The sequence below is a fragment of the Tamandua tetradactyla genome, chromosome 5 (assembly GCF_023851605.1).
Source record: "Tamandua tetradactyla isolate mTamTet1 chromosome 5, mTamTet1.pri, whole genome shotgun sequence".
NCBI classification, from domain to species: domain Eukaryota; kingdom Metazoa; phylum Chordata; class Mammalia; order Pilosa; family Myrmecophagidae; genus Tamandua; species Tamandua tetradactyla.
In genome coordinates, this window is record NC_135331.1 from 26,339,026 (window position 1) to 26,358,742 (window position 19,717).

The 19,717-nt window shown below is 54.7% G+C and overlaps 3 protein-coding genes across 9 annotated transcripts in view; 1 reads left to right on the forward strand and 2 right to left on the reverse strand.

Annotated features, from left to right (window-relative positions):
* Positions 1-1,912: 1,912 nt before the first annotated feature.
* Positions 1,913-6,025, reverse strand: CCDC116 (coiled-coil domain containing 116). 5 transcript variants are annotated; one of them, XM_077160266.1, is made up of 5 exons: positions 5,928-6,025; positions 5,518-5,637; positions 4,579-5,145; positions 3,859-4,449; positions 1,913-2,838 (listed from the first exon to the last, which is right to left on the reverse strand). In XM_077160266.1, the coding sequence occupies exons 2-5, from the start codon at positions 5,587-5,589 to the stop codon at positions 2,095-2,097; spliced, it is 1,974 nt and encodes a 657-aa protein (XP_077016381.1). In that variant the 5' UTR covers positions 5,590-5,637; positions 5,928-6,025; the 3' UTR covers positions 1,913-2,094. The 5 variants fall into 5 exon arrangements, with proteins under 5 accessions (XP_077016381.1, XP_077016382.1, XP_077016384.1 ...); XM_077160267.1 differs by lacking the exon at positions 5,928-6,025 and adding an exon at positions 5,721-5,889; XM_077160269.1 differs by lacking the exon at positions 5,928-6,025 and having other exon boundaries at positions 3,829-4,449; positions 5,518-5,891.
* Positions 6,026-7,317: 1,292 nt separating this feature from the next.
* On the forward strand, positions 7,318-8,964 carry YDJC (YdjC chitooligosaccharide deacetylase homolog). The gene is made up of 4 exons (XM_077159112.1): positions 7,318-7,718; positions 7,868-7,967; positions 8,074-8,251; positions 8,341-8,964. Exons 1-4 carry the CDS (start codon positions 7,383-7,385, stop codon positions 8,690-8,692), a joined length of 966 nt encoding a protein of 321 aa, XP_077015227.1. The 5' UTR covers positions 7,318-7,382; the 3' UTR covers positions 8,693-8,964.
* Positions 8,965-13,023: 4,059 nt separating this feature from the next.
* Positions 13,024-19,717, reverse strand: part of UBE2L3 (ubiquitin conjugating enzyme E2 L3) — a 94,220-nt gene continuing 87,526 nt past the window's right edge. For all 3 annotated transcript variants that reach the window (XM_077160273.1, XM_077160274.1, XM_077160272.1), the window contains one exon: positions 13,024-13,380. In XM_077160273.1, coding sequence (XP_077016388.1) covers positions 13,226-13,380 — 155 coding nt within the window. In that variant the 3' untranslated portion in view covers positions 13,024-13,225. The remainder of the gene's footprint in view (positions 13,381-19,717) is intronic.

Genomic DNA, 19,717 nt, shown 5'->3' on the forward strand with positions numbered 1-19,717 from the left:
CAGCATTATTTACAATTACAAGGAGATGGAAACAGCCAAAATGTCCATCAACAGATGAGTGGCTAAACAAACTGTGGTATATACATACGATGGAATATTATGCAGTTTTAAGACAGAATAAACTTCTGAAGTATGTAACAACATGGATGGACCTTGAGAACATTATGCTGAGTGAGACTAGCCAGAAACTAAAGGACAAATACTGTATGGTCTCATTGATATGAACTAACATTGGTGAATAAACTTGGAATATTTTGTTTGTAACAGAGAACATCAGGAGATAGAAATAGGGTAAGATATTGGGTAATGGAGCTGAAGGGATACAGACTGTGCAACAGGACTGGATACAAAAACTCAGAAATGGACAGCACAATACTACCTAACTGTAATGTAATCATGTTAAAACACTGAATGAAGCTGCATGTGAGAATGATAGAGAGAGGAGGGCTGGGGACATAAATGAAATCAGAAAGAAAGATAGATGTTAAAGATTGAGATGGTATAATCTAGGAATGCCTGGAGTGTATAATAATAGTGAAATGTACAAGGTACAATTTTAAAAATGTTTTTGCATGAGGAAGAACAAAGGAATGTCATTATTTCAGGGTAATGAAAATAGATGGTAATTAATATTTTAAAATGTCACCTTCTGTGTGAGACTAAAGCAAAAAATGTTTATTAGTTACAAAATTTATATTTTGACTAGTGCATTTCCTAATATAACTTATGTAGATAGTTTGATTGAACGCCATAAGTACTTGGAATCTCAGGTAGGTCATGAGATTTTGTTGGTTTGTCCAGAGAGATGCCCCGATGAATCCCAGAGTGATTCGATCAGTGAGTGGAAAAGTATCTGCAAAACCCCCTTCGGGGAGTGCTGAGAATGGGGAGAAATTCAACCTCCCCAAGTTGAATTCTTGATATTCTCACAAGCAGTGTGGACAACCAAAGCTATAGGCAGAGCCCCCAGTCTTGGGGTTTGTTCATATGAAACTTAACCCCGCAAAGGATAGGTCAAGTCTACTTAAAATTTAGGCCTAAGAATCACCCCCAAGAGAGCCTCTTTTATTGCTCAGATGTGGCCTCTCTCTCCAGCCAACATGACGAGCAGTCTCACCACCCTACCCCTCTCTATGTGGGACATGACTCCCAGGGGTGTGGACCTTCCTGGCAACATGGGACAGAGTTCTTGGAATGAATGGAGACTCAGCATCAAGGGATTGAGAAAACCTTCTCGACCAAAAGGGGGAAGAGGGAAATTAGACAAAGTGTCAATGGTTGAGAGATTCCAAACAGAGTCGAGAGGTTATCCTGGAGGTTATTCTTATGCATCAAGTAGATATCATCTTGTTGTTCAAGATGTAATGGAGAGACTGGAGGGAACTGCCTGAAAATGTAGAGCTATGTTCCAGTAGCCATGTTTCTTGAGGATGATTGAATAATGATACAGTTGTCACAATGTGACTGTGTGATTGTGAAAACCTTGTGTCTGATGCTCCTTTTATGTACCTTGTCAACAAAGGAGTAGAACATATGGAATAAAAATAAACAATGGGGGGGAACAAATGCTAAAATAAATTTAGTTTAAATGCTAGTGATCAATGAAAGCAAGGGGTAAGGGGTATGGTAGGTATAATCTTTTTTTTTCTTTCCTGTGTTCGTTTTCTTTTTCTGAATTAATGCAAATGTTCTAAGAAATGATGAATATGCAACTAAGTGATGATATTGTGAATTACTGATTGTGTATGTTGTTTTATTTTGTTTCTTTATTTTTTTAATTAATAAATAAATTTAAAAAAAATTTTGGTTCATGCAGCCACAAAGGCCGGAGCCCTGCAGACATCAGGAAGCCCAGAGGCAGGAGTGGAGGAATCAGAAAAGGAGGCTGCAATATCTGGACAAGAAGACCATGTTCCATAAACACATGCTTTATTTCTCCTGTCCATTCCCCTGAGACTCAGCAAAGCTTCTTGTTGGCCTTCTGACTCCTTCTGACCCCTGCTCAGGGCGGGGGCCCAGATGAGGTGGGCAGTAACTCAGATGGAGCAAGAGGAGAAGCAAGGCATCGAGTGCTGGCTGTGGCTCACAGGAGCTTCAGGGTGGGTCACCGTGACCCACATCCGTGGATCCCTTGGCTATGGCTTCCACCATGTTCTTGGGGAGACTCTGGGATCTACCCTCACTCTCTGAGGAGTACCTGCCCTCAAGGTTGTCACTGGTCTCATTATCCTGGACGTCTACCCCTTCCGTGGACTCATGGGGAATGGAGCCAAGGCTGGTGTTCAAGGTCAGGGAGAGCTTGGGGTCCACTGGGCTCCCATGCTCCTCATTGTAGTAATTGTCTTCCTTCTCCCCACCACTTGTGGGCTCCTGGAAGGCCAGCAACTGCTTGTCAGGCGACTCGGGATCGACAGTGATGTTAGTCTCCGTGGCCTCGTCCTGGTCGGTTTCGGTGGTCGGCTCAGGCAGTGTGGAGGGAGGCTCAGTGCTGTGCTGGGAGGTGTGGTGCCGTGAGGACTGCCGGGCCCACTCGGCCTCCTCCAGCTTGCGCAGCAGGCAGGTCCAGTCGATCTGCGAGGACAGGCTGATCTGGGAGCCCTTCACCTTCTTGAATCCCAGGAAGAGGTCCATGAGTGCTTCGGTGACGGGGAAGGAGATGAAGCCAAGCTGCCTGGAGAGGTTCTTCTCGAACTTGTACTTGTAGATGAGCAGGGAGATGGCCTGCTCAATCAGATAGTCAACCAGCTCCTCATACCAGGGGTTGGAGAGGTGGGACGTCGTGGACTTGGACGAGATGGAGGGCAGCTGCTTCTTCCTCGGGAACCTGAAATGGGAGATCTGCACAGCAGCCGGGAGGGAAGAGGAGACACGTCACTCCCGTGGGCCATCTGGTGGGGGGGGGGCTCCGACCCCCCGGAGCACACTCCGAGTTAACCACGGGGCCTCCCATCCCCCGAGCCCACGGATCCACATTGCACACATGCTGCCCCTCTGCCAGCCCTCATGCTCCCCACGTCATCACACATCACACCTGCCACATCATGAAGCCACTGTTAAGCCCGGTGCCCCCTCCCCCCTCCCCCACTGTATCAGCCAAACCCGAGCCTCCCTGGGCTTCTGGAATGTTCCACCCAAGGTCCATGTGCAGAGGAAGTGTGCTTGGGCCTTGATGCATGGGGAGGTGCCTTTTCTGGAGACCCACGTACATCTCTCCAAGCACCCTTGGAGGCAATTTCCCCTCCTCAAGGCTGAGTTGGGGGTGGGGTGGGGAAGAGGGGTAGAACCAGGGTGCAGGGCTCCCCTCTGAGCTAAGCCTACCATATCCTAGACACAGCGCATGGGAGGGCCTCCCAAGAGCCATGTACAAATGCTAAAAGTAAAAAAATTGCCCAGAATAAAAAATCACCTTTATTCATCCGTTGGGCCCAGATCCCTGGGTCACCCTGTTCAGGAGTGGCAGATAAGGGGGGGCCCTGCTCCCTGCCTAGAGATCCATCCCCGAGCTGTGTGCCCCCCCATGGAGGTTACTTGGGGTCACATCAAGGTGCCAGATGGGGAGAGTGTGGGGAGGAGGTGTGAGGAGAGAAGGGAGGGGGAGGCAAGCAAGGGCTGCACGGGGGAGGAGAGGTGGTCCTGGCTGGCAGGCAGGTCCACCACGACACCAGGGCCAGGCAGCATGAGGTGCAGGCTGCGCCAGGGCTGGTTCCTCGGGCCAGGTTTAGGGGACGTGGTGGGGGATGGGGCTGGTCTCTGCCTTCGGAGCTCTGGGTCAGATGCCGCCTGCCAAGCGGGTGGCAAGGGGCCGGGACCCTCAGGCTCTTTTGTGGCTATCCCCTCAGACCTAAACCTGGTAGCCACCTGGGTGCCAGACATAGAGGAGTTCCCTTCCTTGAGCTTGCCCCGTCCTTTGGTCTTGGTGCTTCTTTTCTGGGCCATCTTGGGGCTGGAGGCCGTGGTTGGGAGTGACTCGTAGGCCTCTTCCATGCCATGGCCCCCAGCGGCCGGGCAGTCAGGCAGCTCAGGGTCTGGCGGCTGCTCAGGGGCAGGCTGGTTGGCTGTTGGGAAGAGGGGAAAGCCGTTGCGGCGGCGGGCGCCGCTGAGTTTGGCCACGGCCTGGCCAACCACCTGCTGCAGGGTGGATAAGAGACGGTGCTTGGCCAGGAAGTCCAGAGTGAAGTGTGGCTCACGGATGGGGCAGTAGCCGGGCAGGCTGAGGGCCTCTGGCCAGCTCAGCAGTGACTTGATCTCCTTGTTGAGCTCATGCCTGAGGAAAATGAGCTCATGCTCGGTAGGACCCAGCTCTGACACTTCCGGAGTGCCTGAGCTTGAGCCCAGCAGCCCCGAGAACCAGGACAGGGGCTGCTCTGGGGTCCACTGGCCGCTGGCCGGGCCGCCCAGCGAGTCCCACAGCAGGGATTCTTTCCGTGAGCAGGAATGGCTGAGAACTTTCTGCAGGGAGAGGGCGGAGGTGCTGGTGGGATGGTGGTGGTGGGTGCTGGGAGACACCCAGGGAGCAGGTAGGCCCCGGCACTGGATTCTGGGTCTCCACGGTGCCCCCTGCTCTTCCCCAGACCTTACCCCTTTCTTCTCCAGCTTCAGCAGCCGCTTGAGATTCTTCTCCAGCAGCAATCTATTCTTCATGGGTGGCAGCGTGCCAAAGCCACAGGCACTCGGGTCACTGTCGCGGCCGCAGGGACCCAGCCCACCGCCGGCAGAGAAGTTGCTATTGGAATCAGAAGCAGAGCTGGAGCAGGAAGGGTAGTTGTTGGGGTGCCTGGTGCAGAGGCTAGGCTGGACCCGGTGCCGGTGCACGGTGCTGAGACTCGGCCGGACCCGTGCCCGCCGCCCGATGGGCTTCTCCAGCGGGTCCTGCACCTCCACCAGGGGCAGCCCGCTCTCTGTCTTCATGGCAGCCACGCGCTCCGTGGCCTCCTCTACCACGGTCTGCAGGCTGTCCAACACCTGGCCCTCGGTCAGGAAATCCAGAAAGCTGCCAAAGGGCTGAGGACCCCGCGGCTGGTGGTGCCGGTGACTGCGAAGAGCCGAGGTACTCCCAGGGCCACCCAGTGACGGTGGGTGGGGGGTGTAGCCAGGCCTGGAAACCGGCCCCATTTTCGGTAACAGTGGCTTTTTGGGGAGCTGCACCTGAGCAGACAGATGGGCGTATCATCATGGGCAGGGATGCCCTGTCAGGGACACGGGGTCCCTGGGATCCTCCTGGGAGCTAGCTGGGCAGGGTGTGTGCATTTTGGGGTCAGACTGCCCTGGGTTGATTCGGGCAAGTTTGTCCCCATCGAGGTGAAATTTCTTCATCTGCAAAATGGGTCGCCCCCTGACACCTCCCCGCTTCTGCAATACTGAGCAGACACCAGGCTTCCCGCCCCTCCTGGTTGTGACACTGAAGGCAATCAGCGTCAAAAGAATCACCTAAGACAATGAGGAAAATGTAAAGGGGGTGCATCGTCGGGGTGGGGCACGCAGGGGCCCCCGGGTGGAGGCCGTGCAGGGCACACTTACCCAGGCCAAGTGCGTGGTGTGGCCGGCCTCATCGTCAGCCAGGTACCCCGAGTGGTGGCGACACCTGGCCATGGGGCTGGTGGCGGGACCCGCCGCCCGCCTTCACTCCCTTGGGCTCTTCTACACCAGGAGGGGAGACGGCAGCATGAGGGCCCAGCCAGGCTTTTAGGGGGTCAGTGGCCCCGGGAATCGGGACCACTGACCGCATCCTGTGGCTTTCACGCGTCCCCGAGGGCCTGCGGTTTGTCGGCTCTGGATGCCGTTGGGGCTGGGGTCCACCTTCGGCCTCCCGGATTGATCATCACTGGGAGCCGGGGCGGGGCCGGGGCGGGGCCGGGGCGGGGGCGGTGCGTGCCCGCCCTCCCTACTACCAGCCCCGCACCGCCCCCGCCCAGGCCCGCAGCGCTCACCGTACACTGTGCCCGCGCGCGCGGTCCGCACCGGGTCAAGGGCGGCGACACAATGCACGCCCGCCGCTCCGCCTGCTTATTTGCATGCCGCGTCCTGATTGGCTCGCCACGGGCCGCTCGTCCGTTCGCTCCCCCGGCACAAAGGCTGGGGGCGGGGCCACCCGGACTCCGCCCCCCAGGCCGCCCGACTCAGCCCCGCCCGCGTTCGCGAGGAGTTCGGGGCCCACCTGTGGGTGCCCCCCGGGAACCCCTAGACCCGGGCTCGGGCCCGCGGTCCCAGCCGGCCTCCTCCACCGGCCCCGCTCTCAGCTTAGCTTTGGCCACTCGGTGTTAGTCCTCATGTGCTCACCAGACAGTGCTCCTCCAGGGCCGGAACTGAGGTGCTCCCCCTACTCCCCCATCCCCAATGCCTAATGCGCCCCATCAGTGGACCCTTAGGGTGACCGAGCCCTGACCGGCAATCGCCTCACGTGGGTATCATTTGTCCTTATGCCCACCCTGCCCCCAGAGCCTCCAGCCCAGGCTGGTCTCCAGGCCCACCACTCCTGGCAGGGTCACCTTGGCCTAAACACTTGCCCTCTCTGACCCTCAGTCTCTTCATCTGTGAGACAGATGACATTATGGCTCCCACCCGCTGGACACTAAGACCGAACCTGCCATATGGATATTCAATATGGCAACATCACAACGAAAACTTTTGCGATAGCCATAGTGACTCTTTAGTCACAACTAAGGGAAGCCTTTCCGGACTCCAGAGGGAATCTGAAGTTACGAAAGCCCAAAGCTCCAGAGACGGAAACCGGCACTAATGCTTTCTTAAACCAAGCCCTTGTTCTACACGCTTTCCTTCAGTTTTTATATTTTTCCCTCCAAAAACATTATAAACAAAAGTGGAAAGTAAATGTCAAACTGAGCAAAAACAAACCTTTTACAGAAAAGGTCCACTCTCTTATTGTTTAGAGCTTTTGCAAAAGGCAATTTGAAAAGGAAATACAAACAAATGTCTACTAAAAACACGAACAAGGGTCGCAGTCATTGCCAAAGGAAGGTTGCACAGGAATGAGACAGCATCTTTTCAAAACACACAACCCGCTGCGTGGAGGACGAGGATTTGCTCATAGAAAATCCTGGAAGCACACGATCCAGAAAGCTAACGTTGATGATCTCTGAGAAGGAGCAGGATGAATGTTTTTCTTCAGACCTGTTTCGGGTGGGGTGGATATTTCCCACGAAAGCTCACGCTGGCAGCCGGGGCGCGCTCCACGGGGCGCTCGTGGGTCCCGGCGCGGCGGCTGCAGGGCCGCGCAGGAGCCGGCAGGTGGCGAGGACAAAGGCGCAGACGCGGTGGGGCTCCGTGGGGCCGGGGGCGGGGCGTGTGCGTCGGGGGCGGGGTCTCGGGCCGGGCCCTGGAGCCGGAGCTGGGCGGCTTGGCCAGCTCCCCTCGGTCCCCCAGGGATGGCGGTGGCCGTGGCGCGGCCGCGCGTGCGGCTAGTGGTCACCGCGGACGACTTCGGCTACTGTCCGCGGCGCGATGAGGGCATCGTGGAGGCCTTCTTGGCGGGGACCGTCACCAGCGTGTCCCTGCTGGTCAATGGCGCTGCGGCGGAGAGCGCGGCGGGCCTGGCCCGCACGCACGGCATTCCCACGGGCCTCCACGCCAACCTGTCGGAGGGCTGCCCGGTGGGTCCTGCCCGCCCCGGCGCGTCGTCACTGCTCGGCCCCAAAGGCTTCTTCCTCGGCAAGATGGGGTTCCGGGAGGCGCTGGCCGCCGGGGTCGTGGCCTTGCCCCAGGTGCGGGGGCGTGCGGGGGGAGGGAACGCTCTCGGGGACCCACCTGGGTAGGGGTGGGGCCGTTCGTGTGACCCGGCCACGCGGAGGAGGGCCGCCCCGATGGCCCCTCCCGAGCGCTGAAGGGCCCCTGTCACCCCCACTCCCTGCAGGTGCGGGAAGAGCTGGAGGCGCAGCTGAGCCGCTTCCGGGAGCTGATGGGCCGGAACCCCACGCACGTGGACGGGCACCAGCATGTGCATGTGCTCCCTGGTGGGAGGGGCGGCGCTCCCAGGCGGTGGGGAGTGGGGGTGGAGGGCGAGGGGGGCGGGGCGTGCTCCCGGACGGGGGCGTGGCCTGACCCGGGGCCCGCCCGCAGGTGTGTGCCAGGTGTTCGCAGAGGCGCTGCAGGCCTGCGGGGTGTGCTTCACACGGCTGCCGCTGGAGCGCGGCGTGGGTGGTTGCCCGTGGCTGGAGGCGGCAGCGCGTGCCTTCGCCTGCGCCGTGGAGCGCGACGCCCGGGCCGCCGTGGTCCCCTTCTCCCGCCACGGCCTGCGGTGAGTGGCCCCGCACCCCCACCCCCGCCATCCCTGCCACCCGCGTCGCGGCCCGGACCCTCTGATCGCTGACTCCCTGCCGCCCGCAGGTGGACCGACGCCTTCCTGGGCCTGAGCACGTGCGGCCGCCACATGTCCCCGCACCGCGTGTCGGGGGCGCTGGCTCGGGCCCTGGAAGGCATCCCCGAGGACCATGTCCTGACGGCCGAGCTGATGGCACACCCCGGCTACCCCAGCGTGCCGCCCGCGGGGGGCTGCGGTGAAGGCCCCGATGCCTTCTCCTGCTCCTGGGAGCGGCTACACGAGCTGCGCGTCCTCACCGCGCCCACGCTGCGGGCCCGGCTCGCCCAGGACGGCGTGCAGCTCTGCCCCCTCGACGATCTGGTCACCAAGAGGCCCGAGAAGAGGGCCCCGTTGTCCCTGGAGCACACCCCGCCTTGACCTGGGCAGGCAGCCTGGCACTAAGGCGCTTCGGTTTGGAGACAAGGATCCAGGGAACTGAGCTCCTGAGCGGCCTGAAACCAGAGCCCACAGCAAGGTCTGGGACCTCCAGGGTTAGACGCTGTGTCCTCTGGTCACGAGTGTCCACCTGCTGCAGGCAGGGGCCTGCCCAGACTTTGGTGGCCCTTCACTGGCCTTGGAAACAGCTTCCTTGTTTAGGGGTGCTGGGGAGCAGGGGCTGTGTTAATAAAATATCACCTGCATCTTCCAAACTGGAGTTCATAAATCCTGCCCAAGAAATGTGCGTCATGGAAACAGGAACACAGACTGTGCCCCAAACCAGGTCAATTGTCCTGGAGAGGTAGAGCAGCCTCCAAGTCTCTTGTCCCCAGAGGCTGCCTTTTGGGAGGCGTATATTGCACATCTAAATTTTCAGTTCAAAATAGTAGCCAGTGGTGATAAGTAGGGAGCCCTTTGCCATTCCAGGAGATAATCAGGGCAGATGCTCTAAGCTCTTAGGCAGCATTTAACACTTCCCAGGAAGGGGCTATCTTCTGGGGACAGTGGACCTGGTGGTGTGGGGGTGTTCCATGCTCTGGGGCCCTGGGCTGCAGGGAGCCAACAGGAAAGGGGAGTTCTCCATCGTGCAGAGGCTTCTGCTCTGCTCTGGTCACCACATGGGCCTGTGTCCTTGTCTCATGCCCATGCAGCAGGCACCATCACCCCCTCGCAACAGACCAAGGCGCCGCGAACCTCCTTGTTCATTCACTCCACATGCAACAGACCCGGCGCTGCCAGGCACATGTGAGGGGCCGAGCAAGCTTTCTCCTAGCCTGGGGGGCCACCCAGGGGTGGAGCTCATTTCTCCTTCCTGCCTGCCTGCCCCTTGGCCCTGTCTCTTCCAGCCTCAGCCCTTTCCCCCTTCCCTGGGGGGTCCAAGCTGGCTGCGAATGAGAATCCCTGCGCTTGGCCCTGGCTCCAGCTCCACCCCGCTGCACTCACAGGCCAATGGCTGCCCCAGCCTGAGGGCAGCCAGCTATCCCTCCCCTGAGGGGGTCCTGTTGGAAGGGTGCTGGGCAGAGGCAGAGATTTTGGGGTCTGTGCGGGTGCTAGATGAAGCTGGGGGTGGTGGTAGCTGCCACCACCCAGGAGTGAGGTGGGCAGGTGAGGGCGCAGACCAGACCTGGGGGCCATCAGAGATGGAGAGAGGGGCCAGGGCCAGACTGGGCATACCGGTTGTGCCAAACCAGCTGTCCGGGGTGGCTCTTGCAGATCCTTGACAGTTACCCATAATTCCTCATCGGCAGGTGGAGGGCCAGCTCTGCAGCTGGGCAAAGCAAGGGGGCCAGGACACATGGGGCCTGCAAGGGTCGCAGTTTGGTACACTGCTGGGAACAATCTGGAAATTCCTGCAAAGCCTCAAGCTAAAGTGGGGCTCTTCCCTGCCCAGAACAAGTCAGCAGAACATGCTTTCCTGGGCCTCACTGAGGGATCCCCTGTAGGCTGCTGGGGTTGGGAGAGCAAGGCCATTCCCAGGCCCCTCTCCTGCCTGGGTTGGCACCAAGCCCGGCACTGCCAAATGAGGGGAGGAGGAGCCAAATCCACCCACCCATGGGATCTGGCCATGAGGAAGTCCTGAGGCCCCTGGTGGAGGAGTTTCAGGAGGCAGGAGGGTGACAAGCCAGGTCACGGTGCGCAAAGGCACACACAGACAACGGAGGCACCTATTTGGAGCTGAACCATCAAGAGTGGAGTAAGAAGGCTGAGAGCAGGAGGGGCCTTATAGGGCCCTTTCTCAGGGGCTGGAAGGGAGCCCTCAGAAGGAACCAGAGGAGTCCTACAGTGTGGAACCACCAGTCAGAGGCGCTCGGGCAAGCTGTTCTGAGCCTCAGAGACTCTGTAAAAGTAGGGATAACGGAGTCAAGCAGGGCTACCTTGAGACTCAGGGGCCGAGTGCCCAGTTGTGGTAAGGCCCAACCGCAGGGGCCCCACTGGCGACCAGCGGGCAGCACCAGGCCGGTTCTGTTTACACCCTGTTAAACGACACTCCGGGAAGGCTCCCACCAGAGCCCCTAAAACCTGGCAAGAAGGGCACACTCCCTGCGACCAGCTGTGCATCACAAGGACTAAAACGCATTGCCCATGCATGCAAGTCACTGCCCCACCCAAGACACCTGCCCAGGTGTCTCTGTAGGCCTGGGCCAAAGCCGCCCCCTCCCCACTCTGACAGCACAGGCCCAGCACTGCCCACTCCCAGTAAGGAAGAAATGACGCGTGCAAACCAGTGCCAGAGAGCATTTTTATTTGGGGCAGCAGAATGGGATCACGGCATCTTTAGAAAGCCTGTTCTCCACTGTGGGGTGGGGACGGGGGTAGGGAGGGGAGCGAGGACCGGGCACACTTCCAGGAACCAGACGGGCCTGAATTCCTGAGCGAGCACAGGTCAGTGGCTGGGGGGAACTGCTGCATAGGCAGATCCCCTTGCCTGGAGGACACAGCCTTTTGGTTTTAGGAACAGCTAGGATTGCCCACCCGCTGGCTCCAAGGCCATGGGCTCAGCCGCAGCGGGGGAGAAGGGCCCCTGCCCACCCCTCCAAGAGCCAGGCCTCTGCTGACCAGGCAAACCCTGGGTGGGGGGAGGGGGGCGAGTGCCCAAGCGGAGAGTCCCTGAGAGGTGGCTGCATGGAGGAGAAGTCAGCGGTGAGCGGAGGTGAGGTGGTGCGGGCAGGCAGAGCTGCGCTGGTGGAGGCACAAAGCAGCGGGACGGTTTCCGAGAAAGGCAGTACTTCTGGGTCCAGAGAAGTAACAGGAACCAGTGGCGGTGTGCTGGGACAGCTTTTTGACAGAATTTGGCATTTTATTACAAATCTAGTGTGAGTGAAACAAAGTCTGCTGTCACTTTTCTGCTAAGGGAGACAGGTGTGGAAGTGCTGACCCCGGCACGCGGGAAGTCTCCAGGAACCTGCGCCAGCAGGGCTGGGCCCAGGGACTCTGTGCCCATGCCCTGGCTGCCAGTTGAGCCCCGCACTCCTCACCAAGCAGCTAAAGCCACGCAGTCCTACCAGTCTGAAAGCCCCAGGAAGGTCTCTCATCAGAGTGCTAAAGTGAAAACAAAAGCAAAGTTTCTTTAGGTCAGCTCCACCGGACTGGGTCCCCCAAGGGGGAGCCACCAGTGGTGACACCCCAACACTGGGCTACCAGCTCCCCCCGGGTGCCAGTGACATGTGTTCTCTACGCTTGCAGGGACAGTCCCACTTGCTTTGGAAAAGACATTAACATTCAAATCCTTACACGTTCACCTGATGATAAATTTGAAGGTCAATTTTTATTTCTACCAAAAAAAAAAAAAAAGGCAGTCAAAACAATATAAAACACATTTAAAGGATATTAGTCAGTGAGCTTCGTGTGTAGGTGGCTTCTGCAAAGGCTGAGAGTCCAAAGGAGGGAGGGGGCTGGCGGCCTTTCTGGTCAGGCTGCTGGCCTGCTCCTGGGGGTCCTGCCGGTCCCAGCCTGTGAAAGGTGGTGGTGCCGAGGGGGGCCCACGATGGCGCTATGCCTTGAGGAGCTGGAGGGCAGCAGGCAGCAGCACCTCGGCCGAGCTCCCTGGCAGTGGGGCGTGGCATTTCGAGTGGCTGTTCTGGCCGGAGCTTTGTCCGCAGTGACCACCGTATCTCTTAAGACGCTGGCGAGAGGAGCGGCAGCCTTTGGTCTGGGAAGCCTTCCTGGAGAGGGGCTCGTCGCAGGCATGAGTGGGTGGCGTCCTCGGCTGGCAGGCCCTCACACCGGGGTGGGCCCAGGGCTGGGGCTGCAGGAGCAGGCTGGGCACACACAAGACCATGGGGTCTGGCCGTTCCATCAACAGCAGGGTGGCAGCATCAGCCAGATCTTCTTATGAGAACTGGGCTTCCCTTCTTACAGCTTGATGGTGGGGTAGGGGTGGGGAGGTAGGGCAGGGAGAGTTGTTACTCGTGTTTTTTTTTTAAAAGGATGTTGTTAACTGGAGTCCGAAGAATCTGAACCAACTGCCACACCAGGCAGTGCACCACGGGAGAGGAAAAGCCATCAGAAATGCCAGAGCCGACTCTTCTCCTTTGTGGAAGAGCTGGGACCTGGGGCTGGGAAAGTAAGTGAAAAATAAACTGAATGCAAGAAAGTGGGAGCTGCAAGGGCTGGGGGGAGGGGGAGGGAGAGAAGGTGAACCACAACTTTTTTGTTTTTTAACCTTATAGGCTAAATAACTTGAAGATTTTAGATAAATTTGGATAAGAAAAGAAACACCATTCTTTCAAAGTAGACTGAAGCAGTGATTTTTAAAACAAAGAAAGCAGAACTAGAACATCTTAAATTTTTAATCCTTTCTTTACAGGTACCTAGACCACTTTTGATTAAGAAAACTGTAGAAAGTTAGTAACTGCCACAAGCGGACACCAGGCGGTGGCACGTGTCAATTTTCCACAGAGTCCTGCTTTGCGGGGTGTCAATGCACTGCTCGGGGTCTCTGCTCACACTTGCTGGAATCGGTCGCGGCAGATTTTAGTCCACAGGTCGCTTTTCCCCATATTTCTTTGTAAACTCTTCAGCGTTCTTACAGAATTTTTTACGGTCCTTAGAGTATTCTTCAGCTAGGTCAGCCCGAAGCGGGTGCTCAGGCTGGGGGTCATTCACCAGGGCAATGAGGGACTGGATTACTGCCAAGAAAAGGACAAGGCATTGGTGTTAGAGCAGCCTCTCAGGAAAGGGGGCGGGGGGGGGGGGTCGGCCAATCCTAGAATGATTCTGCTTTCAGTACAAAGCCGCTTCCATTCATTCAATAGTCTAGCCCTCAGAACTCAACCCTGCTCTCGGAAATGAGGACAAAGCGGTAGATACCACACAGCCGATACCCCCGCTGCAGCATTCAGAGTGAGGCCCCCTGCAACAGGCAGCCTCCCTGACCTGATGCCCACCCCCCAATTCCCATCCCCCATGCTCCAGAGGCACTAGGCCCAGCAGCCAACACCCTCCCCCCAACCACACGTGTGCAGAGCTTCTCAAGTATGGGGGCTGGGTGTGCACACCTCTATACGCCCCTGCATCCAGTGCCCGGTGCTGTGGTGGGAGGGGGCACATGGCCAAGCCCACCCAGGTTAAGGCATGAGCCCACCCAGCAGAGGCCTGGGGGCTTCTGGACCAGCTGAGTAAGATTCGCCTTGCCGCCGCGGCCTGCCCCCAGAAGGGTTGCGTACAGGCAGTGCCCGTGCCTTCCACACACTCCTCTGCACACTGGCCCCGGCCTCCACCACGTCAGCACCACTGCCACCGCCTGCCACACCCCAGGACAAGCGCCACCACTTCCTTCAAGTGGGCCCCTGTGTCTCATCCGCCAACCTGAGAACGGATTACAAAGCCTAGGCCGGCTGGGTCCATGCACAGCCTTTGTGCAAGGCACAGCCAGTCAGCAGCATGGGGAGGCACAGAGTACTTCTGGCCAGGCATCTGAGGACAACTGCCCCCTAACTTGACCCAACAATGCCACCAGATGAAACCGGAGACAGGGGGCTTGCCAGTGCCCCCCCACCCCACAGGGGGGCACATGCATGGCGCTGGGGTCCTGGGTGAGCAACGGGTGCTGGGCAACGAGGGTAGGCTGGGGAGATTCGGGGCAGCCGACCCCTTCTTCCCCCTGCCCCTCTGCCCACACCACACCTGCCCGTGACATACCACCTGCTGCTGCTCCAGAGACAGCAGGTGCTTGAGGAATATTTCTGACTCTTTACTTCAAGGTTTATCCCCTTTGGAATAATTGAGCAGAAATGATTATAAAGCTATTTTGTCCCTTTGCTCCAACTTCAATCAATGCTGTATCATTGTCTGCCATTTAGCTATATAAAGCTTAAATTATTTTGTACTTAACATGTTTCTTTAAAGCACCCCCCTTTTTAATATTCACAGTTTTAGAAGGAAAGGAAATATTCTACTAGGAAGTAACTCAAATGGAAAATCACGTCCCATTTGCCAAAAATGGAAGGCATGCATCGGTGGACAATGCAGTGGGCTGCAGGGCAGGCGGGCTTGGGGAGGCAGCCCCCTGGAGAGGCGCTCCCTAAAGGACCCCTTTCCCAGTCTCCCTGTGCGGGTGCAGTGGGGGAGACCTCCATTTGCTCTGTGTTTCTACTAGGCCTCAGCCTTGGAAACCACAAGTGCATTTGCCCTACAGCATAAATAGGTGACTTGGGCCTTTTTCCAGGATTAAAAATGATTCTGTAGGGTGGTACAACGGTGGCTCAGCAGGCAGAGTTCTCACCTGTCATGCCAGAGACCCAGGTTCGATTCCTGGTGCCTGCCCATGCCAAAAAAAAAAAAAAAAAAAAAAAAAAAAAGATTCTGTAATAAGGGAATTAGCTGCCTCCTTAGCATTTCAGAAACTCACTGGGGGGGGGGCTCTAAGGTGCTCCCCCCACCCTCGGCTATGCATGCCCAAGCTTGCTCTCTCTCCCTGTGAGTACATTAGTAACTTCATGTTTTAGAACAAAAGCACTTGCTAATTACTGAATGCTTTTCAAAAGATACTCGTGTTGTAAGTGTACCTGTGTCTAGGAACCTACTTTTACTTATTTGGTCAAATCTCAACTTTTCCTATTTATTTAGTAGCTCTGATACATATTCTTTCTCTTTCCTTAGGGTGCATTTCTGGCTCCTCAGCTAAATTATAGCAGACTTCAGCTGAGCTTAACTTATTTAGCCAGTCAGAACACCAAGAGCTATGCCTGCTTTTCAAACTGCTGCTGTGGCCCCACCCCGTCATTTTTCATAGCACAGCATGCTCACTATGACTTTACAAATGGGCCAGCACTGGTTTCTTGACTTCTTCCTTGATCCAACTGCTCTTCTGAAGTATTTTTTCATCTAAGATGTAGGTAGGGGCTTAAAAATTATACGTAAAACTTTAACAACTAGACTCGCCATATTATGAACAGAGAATGAAGTCTGCGAAATTTCCTCACTTTTGTTCTGAGGAACAGTTCCTTTGTGATAGAGGATGTAAATGATATCTGTTGGTCTCCCCTTTTTCATAGTGCTGGGAAGACACCAAGAGGCACCACTCTCAGCAAATAAAATGTGACAACAGCTCCCCCAAACACAACTGTCTTCCATGGAAGGAACTACAAGGTTTATATTTAAATGTATATTTACATTAATCCTATCCTATTAATTATATTGCCTCTTCCTAAATTATATCTACTTGATTTCTTACAAAATGATAGTGTATGCGGCATTAAAAAACATTCAGTTTATGAAAAAGTTAATGTTTGATTTTTCTTCTCATCTTAACTTTTTTCATGTATTTGGTTGCTAGGCTATTTGGTTCATATACATTTGAAACCGGTTGCCTTTGTTACTGATTGAACTCTATACGGCAGCTCTCATGTGACCTCTCTAAACTAAGCCTTCACTCTGCACCAAGGTCTCTGCCAGAACCTGACGCTGCTGGCTAAAATTTAAGTTTCTTACATTCTTTCTTCTGGTATTACTACTGAAACCCCCCCACCAACCTTTCAGTTTGATACAATTTTGCCTTGTTGACTTCTCCTGCTAATTTTGCTCAATATTCCTCACTCCTTTTTTCAGTACTGAAATGTAATTCACATAACAAAACATGTTCAAAGTATATAATTCAGTTGTTTTATTATTTGCAAAAAGCTATGCAACCCTCTACCACTATTTAATTCCAGAAGACTGCCCCCATCCTTTTGGGCCTGTGCCCATTCTCTGCTCCACCCCCACCACCCCGTCGCCTGTCTCTGTGCATCTGCCCCTTCTGGGCATTTCATATCAATTAAACCACACAACATGTGGCCTTTACGTCTCAGCATAATGCTCAGAAGGTCCATCTACACCGCAGCATGAATCGTGATTCAGGGCCATATGAACCATGAGTCATTCCTTTTATGGCTGAATAAGTTTCTAGTTTAAGGATACAGCACATATTACTTATCTACTCATCAGTCAACGAACATTCATGCTGTTTCCACTTTTTGTCTGTTGTGAATAATGCTGCCATAAACATGTGTGCATAAATTTTTGCATGGATATTGTTGTAGTTTGCTAGCTGCCGGAATGCAACACACCAGAGACGGATTGGCTTTTAATAAAAGGGGATTTATTTTGTTGGTTCTTCAGAGGAAAGGCAGCTAACTTTCCACTGAGGTTCTTTCTTACGTGGAAGGCACAGGATGGTCTCTGCTGGTCTTCTCTCCAGGCCCCTGGGTTCCAACAACTTTCCCCGGGGTGACTTCTTTCTGCATCTACAAAGGCCTGGGCTGAACTGCGAGTGCTGAGACAAGGAATGCTGAGCTGCTTAGCAGTGCTACGTTGCAATCTCTCACTTAAGCACCAGCCAATTAAGTCAAACGTCACTCATTACAGCAGACACGCCTCCTAGCTGACTGCAGATGTAATTGGCAACAGATGAGGTTCATGCACCATTGGTTTATGTCCGCAGCAACAAGACTAGGTATGCTCACCTGGCCAAGTTGACAACTGAATCTAACTAACACAGATATACTTCTACCTCTCTATACCTAAAAGTGGGATTACGGGGTCATAAAGTAACACTGTTTAACTGTTTGAGGAACTGCCAGATTTATCCAGTGTAAGAGGGTTCCAGTTTCTTCACATCCGCACCCACACTTGTTATTGCCTGCCTTTTTAAATGATAGCCATCCCAGTGGGTGTAAATTGGTATTTCCATGATTTTGATGTGTATTTCCCTGATGCCAAGCATCTCTGTCACTGTCTTTCCCATTATGCTTAATTTCACACTTTAACTCACATTTGCAATTCTCTGCACCTACAGAAATATAATTTGGGATTTTCTAGATAAGGTTACAGCTGGAAATGAAGTTGGTGTAAGGACCAACAAAAGGGTACACTTCTTTCCCTAGGAGTTGAAGTGATGCTGGAAGGGAAAACTTTCCGGAAGAGTGAATGGCTCCTCTGCTTTCCTAGAACCGGCACAACGAGAGACTGGTTGCACTGGTGATGTTGTGGTGTTAAATGTATACAAACCCATGCATGACGATGAATATGTAACTATGTGATGATATTGTGGATCACTGATTATATATGTAGAATGGAATGAGCATATGCTAAGAATGTTTGTGCATGCATTCTTCTGGTTTTTCTCTTCCAATGTTTCTGCTATGTGGACAAATAAAAAGAAGTATCCAAATTATTTGAAGGAAGATACTCTTCAAATAGAGCTTGTTTTTTAGCCAATAAACTTATTATTTTTACACCAAAAAAGAAGGGTACACTTGTGGATGTCCGAAGAGGTCAGGCTCTGAAGAGGTCAGGCTCTGACGAGGTCAGGCTCTGAAGAGGGAAACGAGGTTGGATGTGAGAGGGGCTATCAGTGGTTGGATGTGAGAGGGGCTATCAGCGGAAATGCTGAGAAAACAGTGAGCAGATGCTAAGTGAGGCCAATGGAGGAGTACCAGAGAGTGACCGAAGCCAGAGGGTGGCAAAAGTAGCATGTTGTATTTTAAGTGTTTATAAAATGACCGAAAGGAATGATCAGGCACTTAAAACGCAGCCGTTACATCTGGTAGAGAGGCAGGCTGGAAACAGGGCTCGTGGGGTGGGAGTGGCAGAGGCGCACCCAGGACCCAACTGCCCAAGGTGCTCTGGAGGAGCCAGGGTGCAAGTGGGGGACCTCGGCCCCATTGCCCACCTCTCTTCCCCCACAGCCATGTCTCCGGCCTGCATGCCCCTTGCAGGACGGCTCTGCCACTCCCCGGGTCAAGAGGGAAAGTCTGTTTTCCTTATCCTTAAATCTGGACTTGCTCTGGCCAACAGAATGCAGTGAGGTGACCCAGTACCAGTTCAAGGCCTGGCATCTTCTGCTTTTGTGCTGGAACCTGAGGCCACTGTGCTACGAAGAAAGAGCGCTGCTCTCAACTCAGGGAGAATGCAAAATCACACGGTGAACCGAGCTGCCACAGAGTAGGGCCCACGTAGTACACCCCAGCAGCCATAAAGCTGCCCAGCTGAGCCTGGTCAACCCTCAGAACAAGGTAATAACTGTGACTGCTCTAAGCCATGGGGTGGTCTGTACCCCATTTCCATGGGAACACGGCACCAAGAGCACAGAGGACATGCCCATCGCGCCTGAGTGGGGAGTGAGGCTGTGCCAGGAAGAATGTGCGGGATGACTGTTTACAGAGATCGGAAGCTATCCTTAAGCCAGCACAGCAGTTCCGCCCAGTCCCTGCACGCATCACAGCACCTGCACCTATATCTCCATCTCACAGTGCCTGAGGTGGCAAGTAACATGTTAGAAAAGAATAAAAGCTCCTCTGGGTGATGAGACTATTTGGGAAAATGGCAGCCACAACCTGGAGAAGCAGAGCATTTTGCTCTGGGCCTGGATCTGAAGCTAAAACAGGAAGATCCCTGAGCGTCCTCCTAAGCCCCCTCCCCAAGGGCCGGCCAAGCACTTGCACTCGCATTCACCCTGGCAGGCCCCCTTGCAGGCCCCCTGGCGGCCCCTCCCTGCTCGCTGGGGTTCAGTATAAACAGCTCCTCAAGGACTCTGGATAGCTGTATAAGGGGCAGACAGGACACACAAAATAATGCTTCCAACACAGAGTTAGAAGTGCGTACAGAAGAGCCGGCCCGTGTACTTGAGAACAACTGTGTCAGGTTTTTATAAACATCCATTTCTACGCATGTCCACTGGAGAGCTTTCTATTCAGACTGAACGTTTAACACCGCTGCCTCTCCACACTGGGCTCTGTGATCCTGACAGACACATTTGTCGAGTGCTGCTGGCTTTCACTGTCGTTATTTCAAATGAGCGAGGCTCGACCTGTCTTGTGAAAGGCTGTGCACTCCAGTTTCCAGGGCTTCCACCAAAAAATGACTACTGCTATCAAGTGCTGAGACACTCCACCTGACCCCTCAAATCCCAGCTCTGTGCACTCTCTTTGATCTAAGCAGACCTTATTTTATTCTGGAATTAAGAAATAAAAACTAGATAATGTC